Here is a 22,557-nt window from a genome sequence, read left to right on the forward strand (position 1 = left end):
TCACAAAGTATGTTTCGTTTATGTATTGATAACGAAAAAAATTAGTTTGTTTTTGTTATCTGATGATGATCTAATTACAAAGAAGTACCGCTTGGAATGATATTTGCATAACGACCTCAGTGGTTACTTAGAGACCATCAGTGTCAAGTTTTTATTACCTCTGCCAAGGAGGTTATGATATCGAGTGTTTGTTTATTTGTGTGTGTGTCTGTCTATGGACAGGATTAAGTCAAAACTACTCGACGGATTTTGACTAAATTTTCACCACAGATATATCCTAGATCATGGACGACCCCATTAAAGTTTGGAGAAGATTTGGATCTAGATTCGAATTCTAGATCTTGATTTGCATTTTTTCTACCATCTACATTCTACAGTCAGCATATGAAAATGGGGCGTACAGTCCATAGACTTTGTTTTATAATTTGCCTTTTGATGATGCAATTAGTGTGATCAAGGATAAGCTCAGTAGATAAACAATATTTCCACCCTTGAACATTATTAACACAATGCTCAAAGAGTCTCTGCTTTTTTGGTTCCTTCTGCTATGTAAATGGTATAGCATTAGGATTTACTCTCTGGGTTCTGTTCGCTCTCGTGTTACACCACAAATTTATCAAAATCATAAAATAACAAATCATCCGTCAATACCAGGAACATTGATTGATACACTGTAGTCATGACGTAGGAATGGTTATGTTCATAAGGTATGAACTTCCATAAATGTAATTGATTGATCGGTTGATTTGGTGTCGCGATACATTAGTTGTCAGTTCTCCTTAGTATCATTCTAAAGTTAAACTTGGGTAGATCAAAGTCCTTCTCTCTAGTGTACCTCTACAACAAATTGAAATAAAATTCCCAACGTCAGTATTCTCTTAAGTCTCTGGGAATAGCATTAATCTGATTGTTCAAGATGATATGCAGGGAAAACTACAGAAGTGCTTGTAAGATAGGGCTTTTAAGTGAGTTCTGTATCTGTGTGATAGTAGAACGATTCGAAGTATTGCAGATTAACCTTATTCTGTGAAGTAAGCCATTTTTTCACCGTAGTTCAAAGAGGTTTTGCAACAAGTAAGACATGCTTATGTACAGATAGTTTAGAGCAAGAATGACAAAAAATTCAAACAGCACAAAACATGCAATAGCAAGCTTAAATAGGTTTATATTATCAGTGCAGGGAGAGCGAGAGATAAGAAAAGAAATACTGTTACAGTGTATGAGCGTGTATGAAACACGTGCTGTACATGGCTCCTCCCGGAAAAAGACATGTGAAATTTGGCGCCCTGATCTTAAGAGGCGCACTATAAGTGGGTCAGCTTCCAGGAAATACACAGGTTTTAGGTAATCAATGGAGACCCAGTCTTCTTTGCCGCAAATGGTAATTAAGAAAGCCTTTGGTGTGTGACGGATCATGAGGAAATAGCCCGGGTAAGGTGGCTTGTAGTGTCGTTGCTCAGGAAAATGTGCTTTTCCGTGTGCACATCTGCTGGTATATGTTACTTCACTGGGGCTTGGAAGGTTGGCGGCCTGGATGTATATGCTGGAGATTGTTGGAGGAGGCTGCAAACGGAAAAAAATTCGTTACGGATGACCTACGATTGCCGTATGCAATTTCAGCTGCCGAGACACCTTGGGCGTTTTTAGGAGTGGTCCTTAATCCCAGGAGGACCCAGGGAAGCTGAGTAAACTAGTTTTAGTCATTGCATCAGGACATGAAAGCTGCTTTGAGCGCGCAATGAAAACATTCAACCATTCTGTTGGCTGCAATGTTATGCATGGTTATCTGATGTAGGTTGATGCCCAGGAGATACGCTAATGATGTCCACAATTTAAAGGTGAAAGTGGTACCCATGTCAGAAGAAGTATTCTCAGGGATACCGAATCTCGTTATCCAACATGAGAGGCGGACGTTGCAGTTTGTACTGGGGTGGATTTAAGCCAATGAGTGGATCGGTCAGTGACTTCAAATAGGTAACGATGGGGGCAGGTGTCCATGATTGCGGCCTACCAGTACCAACATCACAGATGAGGATGATGGAGTTGTCGAGGGCAGTGCCTTCCTAACGGAGGGATGTGCAGGATGTTCTGCATGCTTTGCACTCTGGATATTTTCGTTGGGCTACTGCCAATGCACTGTAATCCAATCCCAGGTGAATGGTGGCCAATGTCATTCTTAACAGAGTATTGTCCACAGGATACGCTTTCCCAAGGACATATTGAAGGATGGTGTCGGCGTTGACAGGGAGACCAGGCATCTGACTGTCAAGTGAAGGGGTGCAACAGGGTCATGTGGTCCGTGGGCATGATGAAGGGCGTACCCTCTATGAAGTGGCGAAAGTGATGGACAGCCAAATGTACCACCAACAATTATCCATCGAAGGTAGTGTAGTTAGATTCACCATGGACAGATTTCTGCTGGAGAAAGCCACTGTGCGGGGGGAGCATCGGACCAATTGCTCGAGTACTGCATCAATAGCCATGTCACTGAAATTAGTGGAGAGAAAGAGAGGGGCATGAGGCATGAGAAAGGTGAGAGCAGCTGCAGTTGATAAGGTATTCCTTGCCTTACAGAAGGCCGCTTCCTGAAGGAGACTGCACTTCAGGTCTCTTGGCTTGCCCTTGAGGGACGCGTAGAGGGTGCAAGAGTGGCTCTTATGACTGTTATGAAAGGATTGTCAAGAACGCAAATTCATCTGTTTCTTGACAACAATTTCAATAACAAGTAAAGGTTGCAACGATGATAATACACAAATACCTTTATCAATACGTCAGAGATAACAAGAATCCATTGAAGATAATATCAAAGGAGAAATGATCGTAACTTCATTAGTCTTGACTCATGCAAATCTCCAAGGTCGACTCAATTTAACCAGATATATTTCTCCAATATCGAACTTGATTCACTAATGAGAAATTTTCCCATCCTGGGGTGAAACATAAAAAGATAGAAATGCATGTTTGAAGGGTCGCCTAAAATTTCACATGCATAAATAATGTTTGAATTTTAAATAAATCGCTTTGCCCTTTCAAAGGCAAAAGAAAACCACTGGAGGAGGAGGAAACTGATGATGAACTGGAATAAAAATCAGACGAATGAAAAAAGCTTCTATCAAAGGGCAGGTGATTTTTTGGCTTGTTAGTAACATTCTCACGCTATTTTACAGTTCGTTTGGCGTTCGATTTGGCGTGAAAAATCTACTCTGGCGGGAGCCTCTCTCTCTCTCTCTCTCTCTCTCTCTCTCTCTCTCTCTCTCTCTCTCTCTCTCTCTCTCTCTCTCTCTATGATGGTAAAAACATGAAATTGAAACACTTAACACAGTTCATGTGATCCAACCATACAATGATCATACACATATGTATGTTCAAATGCACACTTATTTTTTTCTCTAATTAAAAAAAATAGAGTACAACTTTACGGTCATCTTAAAGTCACTACGAATGATGTTGCTAGCCCCATGATCTTTGTTTCAACCATCTTGGTACAGTTCTCTAGCGGTAATTAGGTCAACTATTGGGCTGTAAGTTAGGATCGAAATAGACCTTGCTGTTGTGAATTTACAAATAAGACACTGTTCCAGTAATACACACAGAGAAATACACACAAGCATACACACACGTATATATATATATATATATATATATATATATATATATATATATATATATATATATATATATATATGAAAAACACAACAGCACGTGTAGCCGTTTCTAGTCCGCTGTAGGAAAAAGGCCTCAGACATCTCCTTACTCATGTCTAAGGTTCGGCCAGTTTTCAGCATTACGCTGGCCACTGCAGATTAGTGATGGTAGGAGGTTTTTGCCTGATCGCTCACAGCAAATCGACCTAGTATGAGGGGCCCTTACTAGTATAGCTTTGGTATTCATGGCGATACATAAACCCTATCACCGTGTTAAGGTAAGGTATCCCCACTCAAAAAGGGGTATATATACTGTATATATATATATATATATATATATATATATATATACAATATATATATATGTATATATATATAATATATATATATGTATATATATGTATATATATATATATATATATATATATATATATATATATGTATTTATTCATATATATAATATATGTATATATGTATATATATATTTATATAATATATATATAAATGATATATATATATGTATATAATATATATATATATATATATATATATATATATGTATATATATATATATATATATATATATATATATATATATATATATATATATATATAAATATATATATTCGAATACGCCATTTATTATACTCCTTTTTATATCTGGATTCTCTCTATATGTCTCATTATCCGTTGACATGGGACATATGTGTGTGTATATATATATATATATATATATATATATATATATATATATATATATATATATATATATATATATATATATATATATATGTATTGTATTGTATTGTACCACTATATAAGGGTAAGGGAGATGTGCATGAGTGTTGTAATTCAAGAGGTATTAGTTTGTTGAGTGTAGTTGGAAAAGTGTATGGTAGAGTATTGATTAAAAGGATTAAGGATAAAACAGAGAATGCAATCTTGGAAGTACAGGGTGGTTTTAGAAGAGGTAGGGGTTGTATGAATCAGATTTTTACAGTTAGGCAGATATGCGAGAAATATTTAGCAAAAGGTAAGGAGGTGTATGTTGTATTCATGGACCTGGAGAAAGCATATGATAGAGTTGATAGGGAAGCAATGTGGAATGTGATGAGGTTATATGGAGTTGGTGGAAGGTTGTTGCAAGCAGTGAAAAGTTTCTACAAAGGTAGTAAAGCATGTGTTAGAATAGGAAATGAAGTGTGATTGGTTTCCGGTGAGAGTGGGGCTGAGACAGGGATGTATGATGTCGCCGTGGTTGTTTAACTTGTATGTTGATGGAGTGGTGAGAGAGGTGAATGCTCGAGTGCTTGGACGAGGATTAAAACTGGTAGGCGAGAATGATCATGAATGGGAGGTAAATCAGTTGTTGTTTGCGGATGATACTGTACTGGTAGCAGACACAGAAGAGAAGCTTGACCGATTAGTGACAGAATTTGGAAAGGTGTGTGAGAGAAGGAAGTTGAGTGTTAATGTGGGTAAGAGTAAGGTTATGAGATGTACGAGAAGAGAAGGTGGTGCAAGGTTGAATGTCATGTTGAATGGAGAGTTACTTGAGGAGGTGGATCAGTTTAAGTACTTGGGGTCTATTGTTGCAGCAAATGGTGGAGTGGAAGCAGATGTACGTCAGAGAGTGAATGAAGGTTGCAAAGTGTTGGGGGCAGTTAAGGGAGTAGTAAAAAATAGAGTGTTGGGCATGAATGTAAAGAGTTCTATATGAGAAAGTGATCGTACCAACTGTGATGTATGGATCGGAGTTGTGGGGAATGAAAGTGATGGAGAGACAGAAATTGAATGTGTTTGAGATGAAGTGTCTAAGGAGTATGGCTGGTGTATCTCGAGTAGATAGGGTTAGGAACGAAGTGGTGAGGGAGAGAACGGGTGTAAGAAATGAGTTAGCGGCTAGAGTGGATATGAATGTGTTGAGGTGGTTTGGCCATGTTGAGAGAATGGAAAATGGTTGTCTGCTAAAGAAGGTGATGAATGCAAGAGTTGATGGGAGAAGTACAAGAGGAAGGCCAAGGTTTGGGTGGATGGATGGTGTGAAGAAAGCTCTGGGTGATAAGAGGATAGATGTGAGAGAGGCAAGTGAGCGTGCTAGAAATAGGAAGGAATGGCGAGCGATTGTGACGCAGTTCCAGTAGGCCCTGCTGCTTCCTCCGGTGCCTTAGATGATCGCGGAGGTAGCAGCAGTAGGGGAGTCACCATTATGAAGCTTCATCTGTGGTGGAAATGTGGGAGGCTGGGCTGTGGCACCCTAGCAGTACCAGTTGAACTCGGTTGAGTCCCTGATTAGGCTGAAGGAACATAGAGAGTAGAGGTCCCCTTTTTGTTTTGTTTCATTGTTGGTGTCGGCTACCCCCCAAAATTGGGGGAAGTGCCTTGGTATATGGATGGATATATATATATATATATATATATATATATATATATATATATATATATATATACATATATATATATATATACATATATATATATACATATATATATACATATATATATATATATATATATATATATATATATATATATATATATATATATATATATATATATATATGTGTATATATATATTATAAAATGTCATAATTACAAAGATAACTTAGCAACTAACCTCAAGTTTCCATCGAAAGTCACAGATTAGAATGGATTTCGAAATATGACAAAATCCAGAATCTTCCAGGAAAACCTCAGTGGCATCATCAATCATCTGTCAATGGAAATGTCAGTGTTAGTCAAGCAAAATTAAATCCTATTTCCACATGATTTTGATTTATATTGAGCTGGCTTGTTCAAGGCGTTTCCATTTAGATTTTAATCATACCAAGTTAGATTTTATTCCTATATCATTTGATTTTACGTGATGATATTAATCTTGATTTTTTGTCCCCTTGCCAGTGATTAATTCAATGAAACTGAAATATAGTTTATTCGCGTAATTTTTTATTTTGTCAATCTATATTTATGAATTTCTCTGTTCATCTGCTAATGGAATTGTATAATCCTATATGCTTTCGCCTCATAGCTCCCTATATTTCCTATATTGATGCATCCTTAGGGGTTAATAATACAAATCTTGATTTGATTATATTTGTCATTTCACTTATCAATGGAATATAAATACTTCTATGGGTGAACTAATATTGTACTCTTATGCGGAGTTTTCGCAAGTACTGTTACATTGAATCGGTTTCCTTCACGATATCAAAACTAGAAAAAAGAAATTGATCGTTGAATTCAATATTGGTGTGATATCATTATTGAACATTAAATATTGAATCTTTAAATTTAACTTATGCAACCTTTTTATCATTAAAATCTATTAATATTTACAATATTCTGAAATCCAGAAATTTATAGCATTGTTTTTTTTCATAATTTGTAGTTTATTTTATGTTATAAAGGTACAGAAAAGACGAAAACTCGTTTATCCTGAATATCAAAGAAGAGAGAGAGAGAGAGAGAGAGAGAGAGAGAGAGAGAGAGAGAGAGAGAGAGAGAGAGAGAGAGAGAGACTTAAAAATAAACATTTTAACCAAGAGAAAATACACGAGAATAGCGTAACGAGCTTCCATGAAAATTGCTGAGGAGAGAGAGAGAGAGAGAGAGAGAGAGAGAGAGAGAGAGAGAGAGAGAGAGAGAGAGAGAGAGAGAGAGAGATGTAATCCCATAAACATTAAAATGAACTTACCCGAGCAACGGCCAGAGGTGTGACGCCGAGTAGCAGGCATACGAAGACCGTGAAGGTGGCACTTGTGCTGTTCGCTATTGTGCGTGGTACTGTCGCTATAGGTTGTCTGACCTTTGTGGGTGGTACTGTCGCTATAGGCTGTCCATAGACTCCTTGGGGTTGTCTGACCTTTGTGCGTGGCACTGTCGCTATAGGCTGTCCATAGACTCCTTGAGGTTGTCTGACCTTTGTGCGTGGCACTGTCGCTATAGGCTGTCCATAGACTCCTTGAGGTTGTCTGACCTTTGTGCGTGGCACTGTCGCTATAGGCTGTCCATAGACTCCTTGAGGTTGTCTGACCATTGTGCGTGGCACTGTCGCTATAGGCTGTCCATAGACTCCTTGAGGTTGTCTGACCATTGTGCGTGGTACTGTAAAAGAGATCCGTGAGGCACACCTTAGTGAGACAGAGTCTTATATATGAACCCGAACACAGATTAGATATCATTGCATTAGGGGTTTATTTGTTGCTCCTCATGGATTTAATGATATTATTAGATCAATTTTTAAATATAATCTTCGATTTACGTCAGAAAGGATTTTCTTTTACATATTTTCCTAAGAAAATTTAATAGTTTATATTTAATCCGCATATGAATGAGGATATAGCGCAAGGCTTTAAGCATTTAATTGCTAATAATTTTATGAGAGATTGTGAGTATTTCCCTCTGGTAATAATAAGAGATATGTACTTAATTTAAGATAAACTTAACTGATTATATTAATTCTAATGCAACATCATTAACTTGAGTTTATATATATATTTTTTTTTTGTCAATGAAGGCAAGAAAAAGAAAAATGCAATGTAAACTAATATGGTAGTTAAACGGGAATAGATTATTATTGAAATTATTAGAATAATTGTTGTCATCAAAATGATTAAGATGATGATGATAATAATAATAATAATAATAATAATAATAATAATAATAATAATAATAATAATGATTATTATGGAACTTAAAATTGAAAGGTGAACTCTTTCAAAATGAAGTGATCCTCAGTCTTGAGGCGCTGTGAGCTAAATACTATGCTGGGTTGTGAACCTTGTTGAGCCTAAGGCTCATGTTGAACCCTAGCTCAAAGAAAAAATAGGCCTATTAAGAAAGTATTTTGAAAAAAATTTGACATCAGTCTATCTTGAGGAAATATTATAATTCTTTAATTCTAACTATAGTCAATTTCTTTTAATGAGGCGCATTTGCACCGACTCGCAGCGGTGCCCTTTTAGCTCGGAAAAATGTCCTGATCGCTGATTGGTTAGAATTATCTTGTCCAACCAATCAGCGATCAGGAAACTTTCCAAGCTAAAAGGGCACCGCTGCGAGTCGGTGTAAATGTGCCTCGCTAAAAAAAATTGACTTTAGTTTAGAGTTTTGTTTTCCTATCTGTTCTTCATGTACTAACTTTCATTTTTATTTTTGGATAGAAACTTTCGTCTATTAGTTTCCATATTTCTGATATGGTGAGTTTTTAATGCATATTACATCAGATTTTCCATGATTCAGGTCATCCGTTGCATCCAGATCTTCCCAGACTGCACCATCATGTTCACTGTATTAGGTATGCAGTTCATTCTAAGGCACAATACTACACAGGATTCTAGAAGTTTCATTCCAGCTGTGGCCAGATCGCTGAATGATCTTGTACCAACCGTGTGTCACACAATTGTACATAATTCCTTTTGTATATATTATGCTTGTATCTTCGCTCTTCCCTCGCACTAAAACGAACATGAAAATTCATGTCTGCTGTTTTCCTCTGTAACATTGTCATTTCCTCGAACATGTATGTTCCTGTTGCCTTGAGGTTTTGTATATAAAGGAGAGTGTTCTTTAATATAGTACTCAGTTGATTGCTCCCTGCCTTTGAGTCACAACCTTCTCCCTGCTTCGTCACAATCTTCTTACTCTAGCTGTTGAATCAGTGGAACTTCAGAAGTTCAAATTTTTAGTTAATTTTTTACTTTTGAACAGGTTCACATGTCTCGTTTTGAAGTTTCCATGTGATTGGTATAGTTTAAACGCTGTTACTGATGCTAAAATATTTTATATTTTCTATTAATTACTTATATATCGTTTAGGCGTATTTAGTATTTTATTATTTCGTTTTCTCGTTGTGCTGCTTTACCTGTTGGAGCCCTTTGGCTTGTAACATTCTCTCTTTTCCAACCAAGGTTGTAGTTTGGCTGGTAATAATGTTAATAGTAACAAGTTGGAAATCAGGTTGAACTTATGTCTCTCTGTGGAAGTTACTGAAGATTAAGCAGAGTTTAAAACCAAAAATTCTAAGAACTCCATCCTTGGTACATACTTGGTGAAGCAGAGTCCTATTTTGAGCTGCGACCTCTACTAAGCAAGCTATTATCCATAGCTACATACTGTTTTAAGTCAGGACCCAAACTTAGCTGGCCACTATTCTGAGGTGGGGTCTGTACTAAGCAGCTGACGATGTTTGCCATATACAATATCGATATGGAGGCGCTGTTCATATTCTAGAAGATTTATTCCAGCTAAGAACTACTTGTGGAATGATGTTTTTAATCGGGTAGTTAAATCGATAGAACTTCTAAAGTTCAAACTTGCAGCAAATGTTTTTATTTTGAGAAGGCTGACATAAGTCTTTTTACAGTTTATATATGAAATATCTGTTTTGATGTTGTTACTGTTTTTAAAGTTTTTTATTAATCGTTAATTATTTCTCATATCGTTTATTTATTTCCTTATTTCCTTTCCTCACTGGGCTAATTTTCTTGTTGGAGACCTTGCGCTTATAGCATCTTGCTTTTGGACCAGGGTTGTAGCTTAGCTAATAATAATAATAATAATAATAATAATAATAATAATAATAATAATTAGCCTAATCAAACCATCCAAATTTAGAGGAAACAAAGAGTGCCACACACTAAAATTGACAGTTACTCTGTTCCTGGCACATAACTGATAAGGGATACGATACCGTAAGTGCTGTCATATATTGTATATAATGCCGCCCTTTGTAATATTCGTTATCAGATATGTCAGTGCTTTCAAAAAGATTTTCAATGATGGAGTGCTTTGTTTACGCCAGCTTTCAAGGCTTTCGCATGAACTCACTCACATCCGTTTGTAATATCCTACACATAAGTGCTCATTTACACATTCTCTTATGATACGTATATAAGAGTGAGATCAAAATATTTTTTTTGGATAAACGCTCATACAATAATTGGCAAAAAAAAAAAAAAAAAAAAAAATCTGAAACCTATTCGCATATACTGTATATATTTTTAGGCAAACCCGCAATTTCATTATTCCATATACGTACCAAAATGTGCACATTTATTTCTAATTAACTAGAAATGCTAAGTCTTTTCAATATAGATACGATTCTTTTACGTAGGGGCCTTTTTTATGTATATACAGTATATATATATATATATATATATATATATATATATATATATATATATATATATATATATATACTGTATATCATCATCAACCGTTGATAGTTCGCTGTAGGACAAAGGCCTCAGGCATGTCCTTCCCCATGCGTCTGATTATGGTCTTTCTATACTTCTCCATATCCGCAGTTTCTTAGCTCGTCAATTCATCGTCTTCCTTTCCTTCCTCTGCTTCGTTTGCAAAGCCATTCTGTAATTCTTATTGGACAAGAATATATATATATATATATATATATATATATATATATATATATATATATATATATATATATATATATATATATATATATGTGTGTGTGTGTGTGTGTGTGTGTGTGAGTGTGAGTACTGCCTAGCTGATATCAACTTTTTGATCTATATGGTTTACCTCAAAGCATGATTGCCGTATGAACGGCAAAAAAGATATTAATCATAATTCTAGATTGATTGGTTTGTTCATTTTAAGCCCGGCCTTATGACGACAGCCTGGGCCTATGCACAAAGTCAGCCCATTTGATAAGGTGTTAAAGGTACTGAGAGGCCTAGTGTAAAACTTGGGACTCTTCTCACCAAACCAAGACTCCATTTTATTACTAGTTGGTTTTTTATCTGCATTTGGGTACAATAGTTTACGTTTAGCCTAATGCATCATCGGAAAACATACGATTTACTCGTGTGAAGTTAACCTTGTTGTACTAACTCTCCTTTTTCTTTTATTATGTTATGTTTAGTCTGCTTTCATTACAGGCACCTAAGATTCTGAAACTGATGAAGATTGCAATTCAATCGGACGCATAAGAACACTCAAAAGACATTTGAGACATACCTTCTAACGCTGAGAACTGTTGGGTAGGTAACAAGTGGGAAGGGAATCCTTGGGTGAGGCACCAATTTGGTCTGGAACTCTGTCAAGTCTACATTCAATGCAGCATCGATCCTGTTGGGTTTAAAAACAGCAGTTAATTATGTTTCTCTCTAAACGAAATATATTGTTGATCAGACATTAATCTATTCTTTAGGAGATCTCAATAGGTAGTAGGTTGGCCAGGGCACCAGCCGCCCATCGAGATACTACCGCTAGAGAGTTATGGGGTCCGTTGATTGGCCAGAAGGTACTACATTGGATCCTTCTCTGTGGTTATGGTTCTTTCCCTTTGTCTACACATACACCGAATAATCTGGCCTATTCTTTACAGATTCTCCTCTGTCCTCATACACCTGACAACACTGAGATTACCAAACAATTCTTCTTCACCCAAGGGGCTAACTTCTGAACTGTAATTGTTCAGTGGCTACTTTCCTCTTGGTAAGGGTAGAAGAGATTCTCTAGCCATGTTAAGCAGCTCTTCTAGGAGAAGGACACTCCAAAATCAAACCATTGTTCTCTAGTCTTGGGTAGTGCCATAGCCTCTGTACCATGGCCTTCCACTGTGTTGGATTAGAGCTCTCTTGCTTGAGGGTACACTCGGGCACACTATTCTATCTAATTTTCTTCCTCTTGTTTTGTCAAAGTATTTATAGTTTATATAGGAAATATTAATTTTATTGTTGTTACTGTTCTTAAAATATTTCATCTATTCCTTGTTTCCTTTCCTCACTGGGCTATTTTCCCTATTGGGGCCCCTGAGCTTATAGCATCCTGCTCTTCCAACTAACCTGATCATTTGTTTGTGGTCAGATAGACGTAATCCAGGTAATCCAGGTACCAGAACAGTTCTGTTTAATCCCTAAAATCAACGTTCTTTTATTCCGTAATCTTTTTCAATGATACCCAAGTAATAAAAATGTCTTTTTTCAATGATACCCAAGTTATAAAATGTCTTTTTCTGCTTTCAATTATAGTTATTATGAATAAGGTCAAATGTAGGTTATGTTATTAGTAGCACTAATAGTTTTCGTAAATAAATACCAATTTTGAGAATCCACGAGAAGTTATTGGAGTTCTCAACAAGATGATTTGTGATGATGAATTGTTTCCAGAGTGGTTTTAAAATTTCAATACTCTTAATTTGTAATCGTCCGGTTAGAATTGATAGGAACACATTTACATCTTTCCCCAATCGCTGTATACATAGAAGGTGCAAGTACTTATATTAATAAGCATCAATAGATACAATATATATATATATATATATATATATATATATATATATATATATATATATATATATATATATATATATATATATATGTATATTATATATATAAATAGATATATGTTTATATATATATATATATATATATATATATATATATATATATATATATACACATATATACAGTATATATATATATATATATATATATATATATATATATATACACATATATACAGTATATATATATATATATATATATATATATATATATATATATATATATACATATATACAGTATATATATATATATATATATATATATATATATATATATATATATATATATATATATATATATATTATGCTTCGAAGAAAGCATCAATAAATACAATTTTAATCTTTTCCTCATTATGCTCCGAAGATCATGAACTTGCACACCTCTCCGTACAAGAGTGATTCAAGTCCTGTAAGGAAAATACACCGACTTCTTAGATATGTCAAACTTTCTTAGAAATTATAATGAAACAATGCATCAAAACTGGTCAAAGTCTGAAGCCCTTTTTTTTAAGAATGTCACATGCGAATGAAGAATCGTACACTTTTTGTCATAGACATTTGACCGTAAGTTTTAAGTTGATTTCTTAAAAATGAGAATAAATAAATCTGTGAGATTGTTATATTGCTACCATTCATGCTTACTGTACCAGAAGTTCGAAATTTTGTAGTTTTTTTTTTTTTTTTTTTTTTTTTTTTTTTTTTTTTTTTTTTTTGAGGGGGGGATGAGTATTATAAATCACCCGATCTCTTTTCAAAATTTAGTTAGGGGAAATTGCATATTTTTGTTCGGTTATATTTGAAGACTTTTAGAAAAATGTATGATGTCAGATATTGTTTCCATTTACATCTTATTTTAAATAACTTTACTGAAGCTTCCAAAATACTTACTGTATATGTTAATTGTTCACTTACTTCAACATTTAGTTAGTATTTATTTTGATAATAAGTAGTTTTATAGTTATAAGTTTTTTGGTTATGAAAATTAATAACCTTGCAATTCAAAGGACGCTTATTTTAAGCATGACTTACCATGGGCTTTATGATGTTTACTTGTTCCACTATCTCTTTCATATCGTTATCTTTATCAGCACCAAAATACCTGACTTGCTTTATCCTAGAGAGCAAAAACACATAATTTGAAATAACGATGAAAATACAGAAGAGGACAAAAAAAGGTGGAAAAGATAATGGTTTTCATGTGAAAGAAGTCGTAGTCGTCTTTCATTCCCACGGTGGCAAATCGATCCCCGTCTTGGACTTGAATTAAAACTGTGGTTGGCCACCTCATTGGTGGCTGGACTTACCCGGCTGACGTTCTGGTGAGCATCTCGTCAGATGATGCTGGAACTTGAAACTACACACCTTTAAACCTTTATGTCATCATCAGTCGTTACTTAATGATACTCAGGAATAAATGGAAAGAACGAATTACCTCAGAGGAGTATGAGAACTAGCCAACTATTCGTTGCGGGCTAAAAAGTATGAAAAAAATTAGCCAAGAAATGGCGATAATAGTATTGAAATTAAAGATTCTTCACCGAATAATTAGTTTATTTTTAGTTGATGAAAAGTCTTTCTTGTGGTTCATATACATCTTAATGTAAATTCATGGAGGCTTACCTTTTTCCATATTGAAACCCAATAAACGGTTACCTTATATTTTCCATAAAATCTTTTATAAACGTTTTACTTTTTACATTTCATTTATCTTTGTTTTTCCATAATCATAATTTACAAGTTTTATGCAAAATACCATAATAATTCTCTTATCGTTGTTGCTAATATCAAAACTGTTCATATCGTTTTGCATAAGACACTCGCGAAACTGATAGGAAAAATAACAAGAATAAAGAATCTGCAAACAGAACATTTGGACGACGGACCTGAAAGAAGTAGGAATTAAGGACAAGCTTTTGGACAACTAACTTTGTTTAGCTATAACATTGGTATTTATAAGTACTAAAGGGGTTACATAAGGGTGACAATTACATGTGTACATTCAACAGTTTCTCAATAAGGTTGATATTGGCATACAAATTTACTATAATAATGGAGATGAAAATAGTTGAAATTATCGTGTTTCATTTGGGTTTTTTAGTGTTTAATTTGATCAGAGGCTGATATTGGTTACTGCGGGCACTGCATAGAAAAAACCGTAGATAGGGTTTTCTTCTTTATTTGTATGTGAAGTTCTTGCTGCAGGTGTATTACATGGCTCCCCACCTGAAGGAGATATGCATGGAAGATGGGCGTCCTGACCTAGAGAGCCTTACTGTCATATAGGAGATACGCAGGTTTTAGGTTGTCAATGGTGATCCAATCTTCTTTTCCCCGAATGTTGAGGAGGAAATCTTTCAGAGTATGAGGAATGGTGGTGTAAGGGGTGAGTTACAAGTATTGGTGCGTTTGAAGATGCGTGTTGCGGTGTGTAGGTCTTTCGGTATGTGCTGCTGTGCTGGGGACTTATAAGTCTACCAGCAGAGGGTAAATAACCCTACAACGTGAACCAGTCCTTCCACAGGGAGGATACAATGGAAACATTCCACCATTCTATTGGCTGCAGTGTCATAAGCAGTGTCTGATGTAGAATGATGCCAAAGAGATACCCTAATGATGTCCATAACTAAGAGGTGAAAGTGGTGCTCTCTGTAAGATGTAATATGCTCTGGGATGCCAAATCTTTCTTTCTATCAGGAAAGTAAAGCAGCAGTATGTGAAGTGAATATTGCATCTTGCATGAGGATGGCTTCAGACCAGCGATTGGACCGATCTATGACTGTAAAAAGGTAATGGTGTCCTTAATACAGAGGTAGGGGGCCAACTACATCAAGGTGAATCTGGGCAAAAAAACGCAGAGGTTGTGACGGCGCCGAGTAAGGCTGTGAACTCAAAGGCAGGTTGGAAACGACTGAGTTATGTTATTGTAGAACATTCTCCTTATATACAAAACCTCAAGGCAACAGGACATAACAACTTCACAAGACAGACAATATTACAGAGGAAAAACCAGACATGAATTTTCATGTTCGTTTTAGTGCGAGGGAAGAGCGAAGATACAAGCATAATATATACAAAAGGAATTATGTACAATTGTGTGAAACACGGTTGGTACATTGCTCCCCCCCTAAAAATGACATACTGTACATGTTAAATAGGGCGCCCTGATCTAGAGAGGCGAACTGTAGGCGGGTCATCTGGCAGAAGATAAGCAGGTTTTAGACGATCAATGGAGACCCAGTCTTCTTTGCCCCGAATGTTTAGGAGGAATGCTTTCGGACTGCGTCGGATCACAAGGAAAGGGCCCGTGTAAGGGGGCGTTAGTGGTGGCTTGCTGGTGTCGTTGCGCAGGAAGACGTGCGTTGCAGAGTGCAAGTCCGTTGGTATGTGATGCTTCGCTGGGGGCTTGTAAGTCTGGCGGCATGGAGTAAATTTTCCCACGACGTGACGTATGCGCTGGAGATCGTCGGAGGAGGTTGTAGAAGGAAAAAATTCGGCAGGGACGACCAACGGATCGCCATACACCATTTCAGCTGCCGAGACATCGAGGGCGTCTTTTGGAGTGGTCCTTAGTCCAAGGAGGACCCAGGGAAGCTGAGTAAACCAGTTGCAATCCTTGCAACGGGACATCAAAGCTGCTTTGAGGGTGCGATGAAAACGTTCAACCATTCCATTGGCAGCGGGGTTGTAGGCCGTTGTCTGATGTAGGGTGATGCCCAGGAGATTCGCTAATGACGTCCACAATTGAGAGGTGAAGGTGGTTCCCCTGTCGGAAGTAATATGCTCAGGGATACCGAATCTTGAAATCCATCCAGAGAGTAAGGCAGATGTACATGAGGCGGACGTTGCAGTTTTCATGGGAAGGGCTTCAGGCCAACGAGTGGAGCGGTCGATGACGGTAAACAGGTAACGATGTCCTTGTGATGTGGGTAGGGGGCCTACAACGTCGACGTGAATGTGTGCGAAACGACGCTGAGGTTGAGGAAAGGTGCCCACTCCTGAATCCGTGTGTCGATGTACTTTGGAAGTTTGGCAAGAAGTACAGGCGCGGACCCAATCCTTAGCATCCTTAGAAATGCCGTGCCAAATGAACTTTGCCTTCAGCAGCTGTGCAGTAGAACGGCACGAGGGATGTGAAAGGCCGTGGATGAAATCAAACACCTGTCGGCGCATGGGAGCAGGAATCCAAGGTCGCGGTCTACCAGTACTGACGTCACAGAGGAGGGTGGTGTTGGAGTCTTCGAGGGGAAAATCTTCCCAACGGAGGGACGTGCAGGATGTCCTACAAGCTTGATACTCTGGATCCTGTCGTTGGGCTTCAGCCAGGGCGTTGTAATCCAATCCCAGTTGAACAGCAGCCAACGTGTTTCTTGACAGGGCATCGGCAACGGGATTCATTTTCCCAGGGACGTATTGGAGGGTGCAATTGTATTCAGCCACGGCGGAGAGATGTCGGCGTTGACGGGCGGACCAGGTGTCAGACTGTCGAGTGAAGGCGTGCACCAGAGGCATGTGGTCTGTGCGAATGACGAAGGGCGTACCTTCTAAGAAATGGCGAAAATGACGAACAGCCAAGTGCACCGCCAGCAATTCTCGATCGAAGGTAGAATAACCCGATTCTGCCTTGGACAGTTTTCTGCTGAAGAAGGCCAATGGGCGGGGCGAGCCTTTGACCACCTGCTCGAGTACTGTACCAATAGCGACGTCGCTGGCATCGGTGGAGAGAAGGAGAGGGGCGTGTGGGATAGGAAAAGTGAGAGCCGCAGCAGTTGATAGGGCCTTCTTTGCATTGCAGAAGGCTGCTTCTTGAAGGAGACCCCACTTCAGGTCCTTTGGCTTGCCCTTGAGGGAGGCGTAGAGGGGAGCAAGAGTGGCGGAAATGGCTGGCAGAAAACGGTGATAATAGTTGATCATGCCCAAGAATTCCTGCAGAGCTTTGACGGTCGAGGGCGCGGGGAAATTCTGAACGGCTGCTACCTTCTCAGGGAGGGGATGGACTCCTTCAGAAATGATACGGTGCCCTAAGAACGACACTTCGTTGGCGCCAAAGGTACACTTGTCGTACCGGACTACAAGGCCGTTTTGTTGCAGGCGGTCGAGCATGATGCGCAGGTGACGGAGTTGTTCCTCTTTTGAGGAGGAGAACACAAGTATGTCGTCCACATAACATACACAGAAAGGGAGGTCCCCTAAGATGCCATCCATGAGACGTTGAAACGTTGCCCCAGCATTACGAAGGCCAAAACAGGAGTAATTGAAGGTGTATGTGCCAAACGGAGTGGTGATGGCAGTCTTGGGGATGTCTTCTGGGTTCATAGGCACCTGATAATACCCCTTCAGGAGGTCGAGCGTAGAGAAAACCTTCGCTTTGTGCAGGTAGGAGGTTACATCGGCAATGTTTGGGAGGGGGTAGTGATCCGGTTCTGTTTGCATGTTCAGGTGCCTGTAATCCCCTCATGGACGGAGGCAGCTGTCTTTCTTCAGAACGATGTGTAAGGGTGACGACCATGGGCTGGAGGCCTTTTGGCAAAGGCCCATTTTCTCCATTTCGGCAAACGTCTGTTTGGCTGCTGCCGATCGTTCCGGTGCCAGACGTCTGAATTTTGCGAAGACTGGGGGTCCCGTCATCTTGATATGGTGATAAATACCGTGCTTGGCAGGAACCGTGGGCGTTTGGCGAAGTTCTGGACGGAAAACTTCCAGGTACGACGTGAGGAGGTGGGCGTAGGCATCCATGGGTGTGCTGATGTGGAGAGCGAGGTTAGAGGGGGCGGGTTGAAGAGGTGTCGACAAGTACGAGTCTGCGTTGACCAATCGTCGGTGGGCGACATCGACCAGAAGGTGGAAATGAGAGAGGAAATCCGCACCAAGGATTGTCATTGTGACGTCAGCAACGAGAAACTTCCAATTGAATTTACCGTTATCGAACGATAATGGGAGGTTCTCGTAACCGTAGGTGGGCATCGCAGATCCGTTGGCAGCTACCAAGCGGACGTCGGCAGATGTAGACAGACTACGTTGTGCTTTGAAGAGTTTCCTTGGCAAAAGAGAACGACAAGCACCCGTGTCTACCAAAAATCGCACGCCCGTTCCTGCATCCTGTAAAAAGAAAAGATTAGAAACATGGGAGGCCACCGCCACAAGCGATGGCCTACTTACACGTTTTTTGGCCACTGACAATCTTTGGCACATTTCTTCGCGGTTGTCCCGAATCTGAAGTGGTAGTAGCAAAACTGCGGCGGATGGGAGGTAGTAAGTGGCTGTAGAAGTCGTTCGTTGGGGCGCGAGCGATTGGTGGGTGGTGGGCGGCTTCGTCACGTCACGGGGTAGGCGTGTATGTCCTACGGCATTCATGTCAGCTTCGGTTGACCTTGAATAGGCATCCTCGTCGTCAGGGGTGGAGGCGTTGATGGAGGTCTTGAAGTGGCTGTCCATAAGGGCGTCGGCTTTGGTCATCAAGTCCTTTATGGGTAAACTATCGACATCGGGTATGGCAGCGCGTACAGGTTCAGGTAAACGGCGTATCCAAAGGGCACGGAGTAGGTTCACCTCACGAGGAGAGCCATCTGCGGCAGGTTGAAGGCGAGCGATACTGGTCATTTCCCTGAGGGCAAGCGAAGCCCTTTGGTCCCCCAACGGTTGTTGCGAGAGCTGAAAAAGCTTTGCTATACGGGCGGCTGGCGACGGCGAGTACTGCTGCAGAAGGTATGTTTTGAGGGCGTCATACGCTATTGGGGTGTCTCCTTGTTCACAAAGCCAGTCGGTTATTTCTGGGAAGGTGTCCTCGGGTATCGCCGCGAGAACATAATCCGCTTTGGTGGTTGAGCGAGTCACGCCCCTGATATGAAAGTGGACTTCAGCGCGTTGAAACCAAGCAAACGCTTCTCTGCTGGTGAACGGTGAAAGTTTCAATGGGGCGGCCGCGGCGCCAAATGCTGTAGTAGAGTCCGTCTCCGTCATAGTACCAACGATGGAGGGGCGAGGGAAGGTGGGGGTGGAAGGCAGTGGAAGCGAGTCGACTTCCGGGGTCACCAATGTGACGGCGCCGACTAAGGCTGTGAACTCAAAGGCAGGTTGGAAACAACTGAGTTATATTATTGTAGAACATTCTCCTTATATACAAAACCTCAAGGCAACAGGACATAACAACTTCACAAGACAGACAATATTACAGAGGAAAAACCAGACATGAATTTTCATGTTCGTTTTAGTGCGAGGGAAGAGCGAAGAGCGAAGATACAAGCATAATATATACAAAAGGAATTATGTACAATTGTGTGAAACACGGTTGGTACAAGGTTGATGAAAAGTGTCCACACCCAAATCTGTGTCAAAGCACTATTGAAGTTTGACATGAAGTACAGGCACAGACTCAATCCTAGGCCTTTTTAGCAATGCCATGAGATATGAACTTGGACTTCAGTAGCTGTGCAGGAGATCAGTGCGAGGGGTGTAAGAAGCCATGGATCAATTGAAGCACCAGTCAGTGCATGGAAGCAAGAATCTATGGGCGTCACTTACCAGAGATAATGTCACAGAGTTGGGTGATTGTAGTCACTGAGGGCGACATCATCCCAATGGAGATACTCGAAGAATGATACGTTGGGCTTCTGTCAAGGCTTTGTAATCCATTTCCAGGTGGACAGCGGCCATTGTGTTTCTGAAAAATGAGTAAGAGTGGTGTCAATAGCTGGAGAGAACTGGGGATAATAGTTCACCGTTTCCAAGAACTCCTTCAGTGCTTTGTCAGTCGAGGGAGTGGAGAACGTCTGCATTAGTGATACCTTCTCAGGGAAGAGTGAACGCCCTTAGGAGTGATGCGATGACCCAAGAATGCCTCTTCTTTGGCACCAAAGGTACACTTGTCACACCTAACTATAAGGCCATCAGGCAGAGAAGGACGGTGTGTAAGGGACGTAGGTGGTCTTTTTTAGAGGAGGAGAATACCAGTATGTCATTTAATATAACATACACAGAAGGGAAGGTCCCCTAAGATGCCATCCATGAGTTTAAAATGTGACACCTTCATTGCGAAATGAAAGTATATATGCCGAAGGGGCTGGTGATGGCAATCTTGTTGGTGTCTTTTGTATTCATGGGTGCCAGATAATGGCCCTTCATGAGATCAAGTGTTGAAAATACTTTGGCAGTAGATAGGTAGGTGGTGATGTCAGCTATTTTGCGGAGGGGTAGTGGTCTGGTTCTGTCTGCATGTTAAGATGCTTGTAGGGATCCATCATTCATCAGGCCGATGTGGAGAGGCAAAGACAGTGGGCTTGAGGCCTTTTAACAGAGATCATTTTCCTCTATTTTAACGAATGTGTGTTTAGCAGTTACCTAACGGTCTGGGGCCAAACATCTCAATCTTGCACACACTGGTGGTCCTGTCGTCTTGATATGATGATAGAATCTGAGCTAGGTGGGTACTCTAAGTGTCTGGCATTGTTCTGAGAAGAAGATGTTGGGATATAAACAGAGGAGATGGGGATGGACGTAGAGAGTGAGGTCGGAGGGAGGAGGTTATAAAGGTGTGGAATCAGGTGAGGAAATCTGCATCAATGAGAAACAGTGTAACATTGATAAAGAGGAAATACCACTGGTACTTGGGATCCCCAGGTGACAGTGTCAGTGTATCGCAACCGTGGTTAGAGACAGCAGATCCATTGTCGGCTACCAGGTGAACATCAGCAGTCTTGGAGTGAAAAGATCCCACCTTTAAGAGGGAACGTGGTAGAAAGGAATGGCAGGCCCCAGTATCTACCAGGAAGTGCACATTGGATCCAGAACTATACAAAAAGAAGAGATTAGATAGTGGGAAGTCCTGACACTTTTTTTAACCATTTACATACAGTACCATATGTTTCAGCTTCATCCCCAAATCTGTAGTGGTATAAGCAAAAATTGAGGGCGAGGGGCACGGGCATGGTGCAGCATAGATGGGTGATGGAAGGCTTCGTCGTCATGACCCAGGCATGATGCGAGGTGGTCGTCGATGCCCTACATTGTTTACATCGGCTTCAGTCGGCGTTGCATGGTTGTCCCCTTCATTAGGAGTGTAGTTGTTGATGGAGATCTTGACAATTGAAAAGTGGTCGTCCATAAGGGCGTCGACTCTAGTCATCAGGTCCTTCACAGGTAAGATTCTGGTACAGTTTCGTCACGAAGTAGGTTCACTTCACGAGGAGACTCGTCTTCAGCAAGATGAAGACAAGCTATCCTGATCATCTCTCCAAGGGCATTTGATACCTTCTGATCCCCCAACAGTTTTTGAGAGAACTAGAATATTTTGGCTAAACGGCCGGCTGACAACGATAATTACTGCTCCAGGAGGTATGATTTGAGGGCATCATATTGTATTGTGGTGACACTCTGCTCTCAAAGCCAATCAAAGTATTTTGGAAGTTGTCGTTGGGGATTATACAGAGAGGACGTAGTCTGCTTTGCTGCTTGAGGTGTTCATGCCATTGATGTGGAACTAAACCTCGCCATGCTGATACCAGGAAACATCTGTAGCGAAAAGCAGCTCGGACAGATAAGTCGGGGTCAGTGGTGGACATCTTCAGAGGATACGACAGATGAACCAGGGAGCTGGTAGGCGGGCTG

The 22,557-nt window shown here is 39.8% G+C and overlaps 2 protein-coding genes across 10 annotated transcripts in view; one reads left to right on the forward strand and one right to left on the reverse strand.

Annotated features, from left to right (window-relative positions):
- LOC137614359 (uncharacterized) overlaps positions 1-22,557 on the reverse strand; it is a 194,174-nt gene that overhangs the window by 152,646 nt on the left and 18,971 nt on the right. For 4 of the 9 annotated variants that reach the window (XM_068344143.1, XM_068344144.1, XM_068344145.1 and 1 more), the window contains exon 2: positions 11,628-11,738. Coding sequence is in view for 5 of the 9 variants with exons in the window: in XM_068344142.1 (XP_068200243.1) it covers positions 6,262-6,357; positions 7,339-7,737 (495 nt within the window). In the remaining 4 variants the exon portion in view is untranslated. Of the gene's footprint in view, positions 1-6,261; positions 6,358-7,338; positions 7,749-11,627; positions 11,739-20,475; positions 21,429-22,557 lie in introns of those variants that run through there. The other 5 variants (XM_068344140.1, XM_068344141.1, XM_068344142.1 and 2 more) reach the window with 4 other exon arrangements.
- Positions 1-22,557, forward strand: part of bma (SCY1-like protein bma) — a 262,484-nt gene that overhangs the window by 122,141 nt on the left and 117,786 nt on the right.

This window comes from Palaemon carinicauda, chromosome 20 (assembly GCF_036898095.1).
Source record: "Palaemon carinicauda isolate YSFRI2023 chromosome 20, ASM3689809v2, whole genome shotgun sequence".
Classification (NCBI taxonomy): domain Eukaryota; kingdom Metazoa; phylum Arthropoda; class Malacostraca; order Decapoda; family Palaemonidae; genus Palaemon; species Palaemon carinicauda.